We start from the raw sequence: 13,994 nt of genomic DNA, 5'->3' as shown, positions 1-13,994 counted from the left end.
GCAGCATACAATTTCCCTCTGTGACGGATAACCTTGTCTTAACATTCTTAGATTGCTTTGCAGCTTATATATTTTAGCTTTATAAGAGAAACATTCTTTTGTTCTAGAGATGCCTACATAAAAAGATTAGTTAATGTGTATAAATCTAGAAACCATGAAATTATTGAAATAGTTAAGTACCCAAAAAAACGTTGCCGGTGTGCTCCACGCAAAGAAGCATACAAGGCGTATGTTATTTATTTATCTATTTATATTTGTTAATGTGGCACAATGAAAAAGTCTTACTAATTTATTTTAACTAATTATGTCCACACTATACTTTGAAGCATCCCAGCCATTTAAATATATCATAATACAGAATGCGGAAGTTGAAATTGCCAGAGCATCTATTTTTGCAAATGAGAATTATTGACAGTCGGGCCTTCTGTATATATGAGATTACATTGCTCAATTTAGTCAAAAGAGGACATTATCATCTCTAAAAGACTCAACCCTATAAATAAAATAACTATTAACTTACAATCTCAAGAACCGTCAGACATCCAGCTAGTTTGTAATGACCATGCTATCTGTACCCAATAAATTTATTTATATAACCATTTAACCATTCCCAACGAATTGGCAAGGGTATAGAACGGAGTAAGCACAATAACCACACTACTGATTTCCTCCATACACAGACATTTTGAAATGGAGTATCCTGAGGTAGGAGAGAGATAGTGAAACAGTTGGAATAACAATCATCTTAAATTGAAAATTAGGTATGAGATAAATGTTACCCTTTCCATAGAATCCAAGCGAGACTGCAATTGTAGAATATGTTCTTTTGCTTGCGTTTAAGCTATCTAATCCACCCATATTTCTGGTAATAATTTGTCATCCCTCTTTTCTGAACCGTTAGTCGATTTGCTCATTTTCTGATAATGTCGAAACTGATCCTCCAAAACTGAGGTCACTGTGACTATATTATTCAGTGCTATCTCTTTCCTTGCACTCGGTTTTATGATCAGACAAATTCTAGGATTCTTTCAAGGGAGAGCCTGTATTCAGCATTAGACAGAGTGTACCTGAAATCTAGACAAAGTAACTTCAGGTGATAATTATCCCTGGCACGCTCAAGCATTATCGTGTTTGTGAGTAGGCAGTGCAAGCCAAATGCACATATAAGAGAAGTACATAGATATAGCATTTAGATTACCAACATATCCTCTAAATCATGAATGATCAAGAATGAGCAACATGAGTTGAGAGAATACGAAACAAAATAGGTTGCTAGGAATTTCAAAAACAATCTGAATTCAAGTAAATAGCATTTAACTAACTGCTGAAATCTCCCAACCTCGTCATCTAACCTCTCAGAAATACACTTCTTTGTTTCAACTGAAACCCCCCCTTTCTTTAGTATCATCAACCTGCAATTTACATATTCATAAAAAAGTACCCTGAATATGTGAGACAACATAGAGTTGATATGACCTTATTGAGACCCTATATAATTTACACCTGAACTTCTGGTCTAGTATTATAAGGATAATAATAACAAATAAAGATAAGTTAAATTAAAGGGAGTTCATAATTTATTCCAGTGCTACGGACCTTTGATGGTGGAATGATACACAAAATGCTATAAGATGCCGGAGCATGCTGTTCATCTTTCTTGTTGAATGAGCTTACTATACCATAGTTATGGAGCCAACAAACACAGACCCAGGTGGAGCACCCTGTGTAAAGCAATCCAACATATTAAACCAAAACCCTGTTGAGCCATTTAATCAAGGTGTTCTACTAACTTGCACGGTCAGGAAGTAAAGTTAAAAGGCCAATAGCAAAAAGGAATTGATCTTCCTTTGCTTTGGTCTGTTGCTACTACCTCTCTCCTGGATGATTTTTTGAATAGTCATTGGAAAATCTAGGAAAAAGATGGAGAGTGGGAGGCTCACCTTGCTATTGAGAAGGTAGTGAGGGAGGAGTACGTCGGGGCAGCATCGTGCTTCAGCTCAAGCACGTACCATCCTCAGCAACGAGCAAAGGCGGCACCATGGCCGTGCTCCTGCTTGACAGCGCCCTGGCGAGCGCCCGCTGCTCCACCATCCCGCACGGTCAGCCCCCATCACCAATGCTTCCACCACCTCGCCCCATCGTCGAGCATTCGACGGCGGGAATAGTTGTCGATGTGGAACGCCAGCTCGCCCCTGGCATCGTAGACGAAGAAAACCATCGGTGCCCTGAAACTGAACCCCCAGATTGGGGCTCGGAGAAGCCGCTCCCGCCGCCGTTATCACGCGCCCGAGCGCCGCCGCCGCCGGAGCGTCTCCGTCAACGCCGCTTCCCTCACGCCGCCGCTGATATAGAGAGCAGGAAGGAGGAGGAAGGCAGAAGAGTGGGTGTGGCGGTGATGGGGATTATGATGGAGATCTCCTTTTTCATCGGTTTTCAATGGAAACAAGGAGGATCTGAAATGCAACTACTTCTCACAAGCCCGCCAAAAGATTAGTCTAGTGCGACTGTTAAGCTAGAACGTGTCCTAGCTAGCAGGAACGAAGTTGTAACAGTAGGATTTTCTAGCGCCGAAATAGCCAAATCTCAAGGAGCAGCAGCATACGATATGTTCCGCACTGGCTGCACATTAGGAACTAATTCTAACATATTGATCCACTGAAAATTCAGCGACAATGACACATGATGCCAGTGTAGAGTATGTACGGAGCTTTGGGAAAGACTGCAAGGACAGACCGCAACCGATGTTGACAATGAAAAAACAGAGGGCGGTAGCGGACTTCTCACCCGATCGATCGACGTCGTCGTCGTCGCTGTCGCGGCAGGGGGGTGCGGCCGGCCCCCTCCGCGCGCGCCTGCGGATCCGGCGGCCAGCGCCCACGGCCCTGACGACGTCCCGTATCTCCCACAGGCTGGCGCCCAGCTTGCGCGGGAACGCCCCCGACGAGCTCCTCCTCCCCGCGTCCGTCGGCGGCTCGTCTGACCGCGGCGGCGACGCCTCAAGCTTCCAGGTCGACGAGGAGCGATGGGGCGGCGGCGGCGGCAACCCTAGCTGGGGTGGAAAACGAGAGAGAGAGAGAAAAGGGGAGGAGGAGGCTGGACGCGTTTTTAATTTTCCCTTCGGCACAGTAAACAAACACGTGGCATAGTCGTTCATGCGCCCTTGTAGCGACTGTTAATGGGTTTAATTTTAGGGCTGCCCAAAAGGAAATTGCAAAAAAAAAACGGTTGGGCAGCTGTTGGAGGGCGTTTTTTTTCCTCGTGCCCAAAAATAAGGCTGCTATTTAAGATGCTCTTAGCTCCTAATTCTCCACTGCACAATACTTCCACTCCATACAGTTGAGTAAACAAATTACATCTGGTACATTAATTAGCGAAGTCAAACAAAGGAGGCCTACATACAGCTTAGGATCATCCAACGCACCATGCCCATACAACAATCAGTTAATGAAATATGCACTTTTGATATTCACACATCAATGGTACCACTGCATTCTTCAGAAATTACTTTCGCCGCCAAATGTAGATGGGGGATGGACTGCGGCATATGCCGGAAATTCCTGTCAGGGTTCATGAATGTGAGTAGCTTAACAACATACGAAGAAAACATGGATAAATAAAAGCAGCATGGCTTCTCCATATCTGACTTAAAAAATTCAGCATGGCATTAGAAAAGAGAGTTATGGAAGCCTCCTTGATTTCTCTCCTGCGTTTTATGTTCTTCTACAAATTGAAATCATATATCAAGCGTCAAATTTTACTTTTGTGTGTCTCCTACTTCGATTTCATCCATTTCCAACTTTCTTCTCTTCATCCGCATGATGATACTTAAATACTAATGGCTGGGGTTTAGTACACAGAGCTAGCCATCAGAAATACCAAAACACTAATTATCTACTACCTCTGTAACTATATATAACACGTTTTTGTCTTATATTTAGTTACGGAGGTAGTACTGGTGACCCAATACACCAGCTAATAATATTACATCATTTTTCATGAATAGCATGGCAACATTAGTACATTAAGAAGCACTGAGCAGTATCTGCATTCTGATGTTATTGTTAGGACAAGCTACAAGCCTACAGCCTGCTTTCACAGGTCAGTCCTCCAATTAGCTGTGAGGAAAGAATAAGATGCTATGTTTGGCAAAGGCAAGGATCTCTAGTAACAAAATGTTGGCAACTTGCAGCAACATCAACCTCTGTTTGTAAAGCGTCCCTAAAGCGTCGCTTAAGCGACGCTTAAGCGCTAGAGCGCCCTCCAGGCTCAAAGCGTCCAACTCGCTTTAGACATGTGTCTAAGGCGTCCGCCTTAGACACTAAAGCGTCTGAAGCGCCTGCTTAGGCGTCCTGATTGGCGCTTTAAGGCAGAGAGGACGCCTTAGACTTGCCAGGCAGGGTACAGAGATTCCTGGCAGGGAAACAGGGCTGGGCTCACATGTGAAACAGTTACAGGAGGGGAAAGAAAGAGAGAGAACCAAAACCAGAGCGTGCAAATATCCAGGCTTTCAGCTCTTTCCTCTCTCCTCTGGCAGCAGCTTCCTCAGATCTGCACCAGCCTTTTCTGCTCTGTTGTGTGTTATGCTATGCACAACTCCTCTGCTGTTAGGTGCTACTGCCTCTCTTATAGCAATTGGTAGTTGCTTACTGCTTAGTGGATGGATCAGAATATATGGGCTCACTGGTGGATTAGAATCAACATATATATGTCTCACTAAATGGTGCTCTATTATACTGCCCATCAGGTTCAGAGTCTGTCTAAAGCGTCGCCTCGCTTTACGCTTTATCGCTTAAGCAGTGAGGCGCCCCCCTAGCGCCTCGCTTCGCTTTACCGCTTTATAAACATAGACATCAACAATAGGCTAATAGACATAACCACATGCTTGGTTAAAGGTATATCCCAATGACCCTTGTATGCGCACGGCTGGGTTCCCTAGGGGGTGATTTGGTTAAAGGTATAACCACATGCTTGTTTTATGAGAGGTATAACCACATGTTGACCAAATTAATTTGTATTGAGTGAATTGCAGCATGGATTTTAAACTTGCTTACTTTACTAAGTAGGGCCCTAAACTCAAAACTCGTTTTAAGTCCTCAAATTAAATGGCTCGACCAGACCCAAAAGCTGTTTCGCCAGATTGACATGACATTTCTTTCCCGTCTCACACCCTTGTTCCGGTATTTTGACAGACACTTGGGGATGCTGAATTTTGAACAAGCTGTCATGGCCACTCATAAGCTTGATAAGCACGGACTGATGTGGCCACAAGCGAGCTCGGGCTGTGCTAACATATTATGCGAGGGAGCACTGACCACTCTTAGCAGGTCACCATCCTGAGCATGGAAGGTCAGGAAAAGGTGCTTCTACCAACCGCAATTGCCTCGAACTTCATGGCAAGCCCGATGTCAGATTGCATTGAAACCAATTGACGGCATTTCATACTAGCTATCTAGCACATGCTTGTATATATGAATGCTTCATCAACTACTGTCTTTCAAGCTGCTTACTTGACCTACTCAAGCCTAGAAACGAGCATCAGGCGACATGTTTATCAAATGGACTGAGTGAGATTTCCAGATGGACAATGAGCGGCCTACATTGTCCTGATGTATGGTGTGTTGCTGCCCCATGGCATGCACTTCAATCCTACAGACCATGGCCAGCACCCACAACTTATGCACCCCAATCCAGGACAGTAATGGCCACATCGCCAATCTGCCCGTAGTTAGGCTACAAAATGCCCCTGCTGCCATTTTGACAGATCGCTCAGACTCCGGCTTCCTCAACTTGTTTGATGAATATATCTCAACAGGCAGCATAACTGCATAAGAGGGGGAGAGACTGGGAAGAGATACCAAGGCAGCATTTTGTCATGAGGGAGTGCCATGCCACCCTGAAAAAACCTGATTTTGTACATGATTGAACAATTTATAGGCATTTGAGACTTTGCGGGCCTACTAGTTTTTTAGTTTTAGGACTTTGCCTGAACTAAGCATGCAAGTTCAAGTACCGGTATGCGATTTACTCGTTTGTATCAATAGGCATGTTATATGAAGCTTCCTAATCGTATCTACCTCTTAATACATGTTACCTTCAATTAAGAAAAGGTCTAGATTCTAGAGTAGCTAGTCTGTCAACATACCTGTGGTGCTGGTGCACACTGAGGCACGGAATGGATATTTGCATGCCCCTCAATCTGACTTGCTGAAACACCAGTAGCAGGATATTCCTGGAATAGATGTAATGTGCACAAAATTTATCATCATATACCGAAATACTCCCTCTGAACTTAATATAAATCGTTTTTCGACACAATGATAGTGTCAAAAAACGTCTTATATTAAGTTACAGAGGGAGTAGATAATAAGGTACTCAGTAATAATTAAGAATAAAGCACAAGACTCAATGGTAGGACTTCTACCTGGTAGAAGAAAGGTCTACCAATAGATGAGTTTGTTGCAATATCTTCTGTTGCAAAATACTGATTTTGATTTGGTTGGTCAACAAAAACTGACTCGGCTGGCGGAGGCAAAACCACTTGTTTAACATTTCCTGCAAAACAACATAGTGATTTTGTTAGACACATGCTACTAAGGACTAAACAAATTACAATTCATGAGAAGCAAAAGAGGAATTACTTGAATTTTTATCCTGCTTAGATAACTTTTTTTTCCTCTTCTCAGCTTTACTTGCATCTTTGTCTTTTCCTGAGGGATGTATATGCATCCTTTTCAGTTCACATACACTTTCCAATGATTTTTCTCCATTTTCAAGCACGTCAAGAATAAGTTTTCTTGTATCCTGATGACGTTTGCTCTTCATCAGCAGATCATAAACAAACCACATAGCCCGGTTACGATATGCAAGCACAGCCTCTGTGCAATCTTGTTCTGGAGACTGGTCACTTGGAAATACATAAGTCCCTTTCCTCACATATTTTGTCCATCGCTTTAAAACATAACTTTCAGGAATTTTATCAAGATTCTTGAGACCAAGTGCATTCAGTGCATGCGAACAAAGTATGCCCATCATCTCAAATTTTTTGCAACTACAGCTCAATTCCATGGTAGAGGTGTCAAGGAAAACTATCCAAACTTTTGGACTACTTTGCATAATGAACTCAAATCTATACAGTGTTTCACTGCATTGCATTTCCTGGTATGAAGTTCCAGTGCATCCGTCTAGAAACTCTGTTTCAAGAGACTTGTAGACTTTATGTGTGTAAACTTCAGCAGCGTGTTGCAAAATACTATTCTGCTTAACTGAACACTCTGGGGAAATTTGCTTGCACTGAATATCGTCTACAGATTCATTTGTACGCCAACTCCCAACCAGTTTATCAAACTCAAGAGCAAAATTAGTGGGTGAAGTTGATTCATCAGCAATGCTGCCCAGCACATTGTGTGAACTAAAATTCCTATCCAGTGATCTAATACCACAATCAAATGCAACCTTGTGAAGAGCTGTGCACCATTTATGCCTCTGCTCAAATAGATCAGTGAGCCACTGGTCATCCTGCAAATTATGCTCCTGAAGCATCATTGCCCATGTTTCCTCAAACTCTGCTTCTGACTCGCAACCTTTCATGCATTTCATGAACATGCTATGAAATGTTCCAGAAGCATTTGGTGTATCCAAATGGGCCTGTAGGTTCTTTTCGATATGCCACTGACAAATACAATGGCGTGTCTCTGGGAGAATGACTTCAATTGCCTTTGATATAGTGTCATTCTGATCAGTAAATATTGTTTTAGGCGGACAACCACCCATTGACTCTAAGAATGATTTCAGTAACCATTCATAGGATGTCAACGACTCATCTAACATAAATGCACAGCCAAACATAACATTTTGCATGTGGTGATTAATACCAACAAATGGGGCACATATCATATTGTACTTATTGGTACGATATGATGTGTCAAATACCACAACATCTCCAAAACAGTCATAGTCAACACGGCTTCTACCGTCTCTCCAAAAGAAATTGGTCATTTGGCCTTCTTGGTCTACTTGCACATCCCAATAGAACATACCTTGCTCAATTGTTCTACGCTTCAAATATCCTACAAGTGCTTCGGCATCCTCTGGTTCAAGCAGTGCGTAACTTTGGATGCTAACCTGACTATGGCATTCAGCACCATCATCATGCACATGCAAACTGTCATGCATCGATTGGATTTCAGCATTCACCATTGCGTTCAGTGTACCGGGTTTTGGAATCGAAAGGATCCTCACTGATCTCAGTAAGTGTATTTCTTCAGGCGGAACCAACTCGTGATTATGCTCAGGAATTATCTGAATAACTCGCCACTGACCTTCGGAATCAACTCTAAAACGGACCATCGCTTTGCAGTTAGTTCTGGTCTCTGGCTTATTAAAGTTTGCCTCGGTAAGCTGCTCATCGTCCTTTAAACCTTCCTTTGAGCAGTAATAGTCTTTCGTTCGAATAACTTTGGTCCCTGTAAAGTAGTACTGCTTTCCCTTTCGCACACTAAAACCCATACGGTGCCCATACTCACAGTACAGCCTGTAAGCTTGTTCCTCACTATACGCAACTTTAGTGCGCAATTCTTCAGTAAACTCCTCCCGGCTTGGTATAACAGAATTATTTTCCTGGTCTTCTTCACTTCTCACAGAATGTTCCTCCGTTCCCTGTTCTTGGCTGTCAAAAGCTACTTGAGCGCCATTTTCAGTAGCATAGATGATTTGCACCTGTCCGCTCTCTTGAGCTTCATGCTCGTCGTCTCCAACATTCTCTAGACAGATCGCGTCTCCATCAATCTCAATAGGGACGCTAGTACCTTCCATTTCTGCATCATCCACCACAAAAGGAAACATATTGGTCACATGCCAAGCAAAATTTAATTAGAGATAAAGTCAACCATGCGATACAACAAATTTAAGGATGCGTCAAACATAAATGAGAATGAGGTACTGACATACTAGAGTACACTAACTTTCGACTAAAAAAAAAAGGGCAACCTGGTGCATGTAGCTCCCGCTTGCGCAGGGTCCAGGGAAGGGTCCGACCACTTTGGGTCTATAGTACGCAGCCTTTCCCTACATTTCTGTAAGAGGCTGTTTCCAGGACTTGAACCCATGACCTCTATTAAAGGTAATTAAGGCATGCCCTCTGGAAACTGAACCCAAGAGCCCAAGTGAACTATACAGCCGTGCGAGTTAACCATTACCTACAGTTATCCAAGCTGCTGTCACCACATGATGCACACAATCCTTAAGCCCTAGAACATCAAATATGTTGCTTATCATAATCATAACGCATACAGGTAGACTATTTTCCAAGCTTTAAATTTCCAAGATTTACAGCAAATTCCATTCTACCAGGTTTGCATAGAACCACTATATTGAGGTTCTCCAGTGCAACTGAATTAATGTTATTCAGCAAACAAACCGCTATAAGATAATCAAAGCCACAATTAACCGGATGGACAGGAGCACCTCAGAAAGGGGAAACTGGATTGATCTGTACCAGCAAAAGAAAACAGCCTGGAATAAAATTTGTGAAGATTTTTTTAGCAGGAATTAAATTGGAAAACATATAGCCCCCCCCCCCCCCCCCAACCACCACCACCACCAAACCTGGTCTAGCTGCACCACTGGTCCTCATCTACTCCGCGCAAATATAAGTAGAATCTCCTCCAGTGGTGGAACCAGGGTTTTCAAAATGGCACGCGGAATTACAATTTATTTTACTTTGTGACATACAATATAAGACATGAAAGTTTACACTAACAGCAAGGAAACTACAAATTGTTCTTAGGGCCTGTTCAAATCACAGCCAAAGCTACCATGTCACAAAATAGGCTTGCCAGCGAAATTGATGGCTGTTTGAACTGGTGCCAAAGAGTTGGCTGGCCCGGCACAGCTGCCGCGAGACCATGCATTTCTCACCAGCATGCTAGCAAGCCGAGGGTGCGGTGAACCTTCGCCAAATATTGGCGTCGTACACTGCCATCACTTCCTGGATGGGTCCTGTGTAATTATCTGTTTCTTCATCATGTGGTCCATGCTGTAGGATAGTTTCATTATTTTAGAGTGTAGCTGTTCAGTGGGCCCTCATGCGATTAGCAAGTACTCCTACAAGTCTCAGCTCCTGTATAGCAACTTCCACCTGCACCAATTACGCACCATTGTCTGCCTCATTTATTTTCTTGTTCAGGCATCTTACCTTGTTGTAGGAAACTGTATCTTAGTTTCATTTTTTGTTTATATATCTTATATAGACAACCCCCACTACAAGTCATTAAATACCTATTTTGCTGCACGTATATGCTTCAACATCACCTTAATTACTAACAGCCGTTCGATCTATATTGTGTGAGCTGAGGCACCGTTGGATTCAGAAGCAACTTAGGCCCTTTTCCCACGCTTCCTCACTCGGACAGTAACCTAGGTGAGACTCTTCGCAGTCCCTGCATTTCCGTTCCAACATTTATTCAGCCTTGATTCTCTTCCTCTTCCCTACAAATTCCACTCCCAGCCTACAAACCCACGTATCAGTTTCTAGTCCGCACATCGTCAGTCTGGCAGCTAGCTCTGTGCTGGATTAGGCATGTGTTTCCGGCTGGCTAGCTCTGTCCATGTACACTTATATTTTCTTCATGTATGCAGGGACAGAGGCACTGCATTTTCTTAACATTTTTAGATTAGAAGTACGTGTATGTCTCTGAATATTCCTCAGACTAGTATAGCCCTCACATCTCAACTGGTTGCAAACCAAACATGGGTCAATTTTGCCAAAATTTTGGATGGTACAATGGCTGCAATCCAAACAAGAACAACTTGCCCTCACTTTGGTCATGCCAAAATTTCAGTGGGGCTAGTAGGAGCTCAAACCAAACATACCCTTAGTAACAATATTTTTTTTCTCTATTTTTCAAATATCAGCGTATTCATCTAATTAAATTTGATTGAATGCTGCAATGAATCAAACAATTAACCATTTTCTATTCTCAGCTGGAAAGAAAAAAAAACAGAAACTGAGAAGTCAGAACACTCACAGTTAGGCCGGTGGATAAATGTTGGCCTGGGTGCTTCCGGTGGCACATCAGCCGGCGTGGTGGACGGTGGCCGGCGCACGCCCTGCCCGTCGAAGTGCCGAGGAGCCGAGGACGACGCAAGCGCGAGGGCGGCGTGCAGGCTCGGGGGCGCGGCACGGAGAGAGTGGTGGCGCGCTCACTTGGGGCCGTGCCGGCGTGGTGGCGCGCCGGTGCTCGGGGCGGTGCTCGGCTCCGGTCCAGACGTCCGGTAGGGTTAGCAGCGCCTGGTCCAGCTTGCTCTGTTCTCGGGTTTGTTTTTCTTTTTGGTTTTTTTATTGAGCGGTGTCTGCTCTGTTCTCCTTCTTGCGCCGCGCCGGGATACGAGCAGGCCACTGAGTTCGGCTGCTCTCACGCATTCAAGCCCATTTTAACTTGTTCCTTTTTTTTAGAAACACCTGTAATCCACGGCGCCAGCTGTGAACCATCTTCTTTTTGCTCATGACAGCCTGCTGATGTTTAAATCAAGTGTTGAAGGGGCGGTTGCAGTATCAAACTTGCTGGAAAGTTACTGTGTGGCATCTGGACAGCGGATAAATCATGAGAAATCCTCTATTTTCTTTAGTAAAGGATGTCCACAAGTTATGAGAGAGAGTATCAAGAACACATTAAACGTTCAGAATGAATAGCTCAGTGACAGGTACTTGAGGATACCTACTGATGTTGGGCATTCAAAAAATGGCACATTCAGATATCTGAGAGATCGTGTGTGGGAGAAAATCAGAGGGTGGATGGAGAAACTGTTACCTTCAGCGGGCAAGGAAGTTCTTATCAGATCGGTGGCTCAGTCATTATTGGTTTTTTAGATGTCTTGTTTCTGCCTCCCACGAGGTTTGTGCGAGAATATTACCTCCCTGATCAGACAATTTTGGTGGGGGAGCAAGCAGGGAAACACAAGCCGAGCTGGGTAGCCTGGGACGAGATGACAAAGCCAAAGCATCTAGGCGGCCTCGGTTTCAGGGATCTGGAGATCTTCAATCTAGCCCTACTGTCGAAGCAGGCGTGGAGGATGCTACAAAACCCTACATCTTTGAGCGCCCGCATTCTCAAGGGGGTCTACTTCCCTGATGTATCTCTTTTTGAAGTAAGTCTTGGGAATCATCCATCACAAATTTGGCGGGCAATTCTGGATGGGCGAGATATCATGGTGCAGGGACTTGTGAGAAGAATTGAAAACGGTGAAACCACGAACATCTGGCACGATAATTGGCTACCTCGCACACACATGAAGCGACCATTAACATCTCTGGTCCAACATCCTCCTCACAAAGTGTCTGAACTCATAAACAGCACCACTTGCTCTTGGAATGAACAACTAGTCCGGGCAACTTTTGTTTCAATCGATGCGGAAACTATTCTGCAGATTCCTCCCTGCACTAGACAGATTGAGGATTTTTGGGCATGGAGCGAGGACAAACGGAGTATTTTCTCTGTCAGAACTGCTTACCACATGATCCACCAGAAGAAACTAAGCAGAGAAGCTTGGTTATATGAGCAAGGGGGGTCGTCTCATTCACAGGCTGATAGTGAGATCTGGACTAAGCTATGGGGTTTTAATGTACCATCAAAGCTTAAGATGTTCCTATGGAGATTTGTGAAGAACACCACACCAACAGCGGCACTCTTGCATCATCGGAACATGGCGGACACACCAGCGTGCGTCCTTTGCGGAGCGGAAGACACCTGGAGACACGCTTTGCTAAACTACACTGTATCCTGGAGTACGTGGGCTTTGTCATCTGAACATATCATCGATGCACTGAGTAAGAACGAAGAAGGTGACGTGAAGAGGTGGCTCTCCGCCATGCACCAAGCGCTATCCCGGGAGAGTTTTACTACTCTCGTGGTCACACTCTGGGCCTTGTGGGGAGCGCGCAGAAAGGCGATCCATGAGCAAATATACCAAAGTCCACTTCAGGTACATGCGTTTATTCAGTCTTACATAAGGGAACTGGAAGCTATCAAATCTGTTAATACGAGCCATGATGGTAATTCTATTCCTCGTTCGACGAGCTGGATTCCCCCACCAACAGGGCTGAAAATACTGAATGTAGACGCTGCAGTGGGGAGGGGAAGTAGACACGGCTCTGTAGCGGCAATATCAAGAGACTCGGCTGGCCTTTTTTTGGGAGCATCGGCTGTGGTTTTTCCAGGCACTTCCGATCCGGCCACTCTTGAATGCATGGCGATAAGGGAGGCGTTGGCCCTTGCGGATGATCTGAATGTTTCAACTATACAAGTGGCGTCCGACTCGAAGGTGGTGGTCGAGGACATCCGAGACAACAATCCTACAGCGTATGGTGCGATCATACATGAAATAATAGAGCATGGATCAAATTTCCTTTTGTGTAACTTTTGCCACGAATTTAGGAGCTCGAATATCGAGGCTCACAAGCTCGCCAAGCATGCTTTATCCCTTCCGGCTGGCCGACATGTTTGGTCGGGTCAGCCGGACGGACTCTCTTTCGTCCATGTAAACATTGTGACATCATAATAAAAGTTTCGGAGTTTGCCTAAAAAAAACCTGTAATTTTATTCTTCCCTCAAAAAAAACTGTAATTTTATTTATACTCATAACCATTACAGGTACACTGATTTAGACCTAAGATTCAAAAATATATAAAGTAACTCCTATGACTACGAATTGGATAAAATCTCTTAAAAACATGTTCTCCACGGTATCAATCTCTGCTCGAAGAAATATCCCAAAGATTTCGATAAAGAGGCTGCAATTGGGCTAAAGCAACAATATTGTCACTCTTCCAACCACACAAACATTTACCCATAATGGTTTTTGAAAGCACCTTGAATCGCCCATCCAAAAAGATGGGAAGGCTTGATCGATGAATGTACTTGGGCCGAATGATCCCCTAGAAGTGCAGGCTATCGAATCACTATATCTTCATCATGGCATCGATGAAAGATTTCACCTCC

The 13,994-nt window shown here is 44.0% G+C and overlaps 1 protein-coding gene across 2 annotated transcripts; it reads right to left on the bottom strand.

Moving 5' to 3' along the window:
- Window positions 1-364: 364 nt before the first annotated feature.
- Window positions 365-11,356, bottom strand: LOC123110360 (protein FAR1-RELATED SEQUENCE 9). Of its 2 annotated transcripts, none has more exons than XM_044530854.1 (5): window positions 9,195-9,294; window positions 6,639-8,813; window positions 6,422-6,552; window positions 6,143-6,229; window positions 365-3,557 (listed from the first exon to the last, which is right to left on the bottom strand). In XM_044530854.1, the coding sequence occupies exons 1-5, from the start codon at window positions 9,277-9,279 to the stop codon at window positions 3,495-3,497; spliced, it is 2,541 nt and encodes an 846-aa protein (XP_044386789.1). In that variant the 5' UTR covers window positions 9,280-9,294; the 3' UTR covers window positions 365-3,494. The 2 variants fall into 2 exon arrangements, with proteins under 2 accessions (XP_044386789.1, XP_044386790.1); XM_044530855.1 differs by lacking the exon at window positions 9,195-9,294 and adding an exon at window positions 11,025-11,356 and having other exon boundaries at window positions 3,266-3,557.
- Window positions 11,357-13,994: the final 2,638 nt, after the last annotated feature.

This window comes from Triticum aestivum, chromosome 5B, assembly GCF_018294505.1.
Source record: "Triticum aestivum cultivar Chinese Spring chromosome 5B, IWGSC CS RefSeq v2.1, whole genome shotgun sequence".
Lineage (NCBI taxonomy): Eukaryota > Viridiplantae > Streptophyta > Magnoliopsida > Poales > Poaceae > Triticum > Triticum aestivum.
This window is presented reverse-complemented; position numbering and strand designations above follow the sequence as displayed.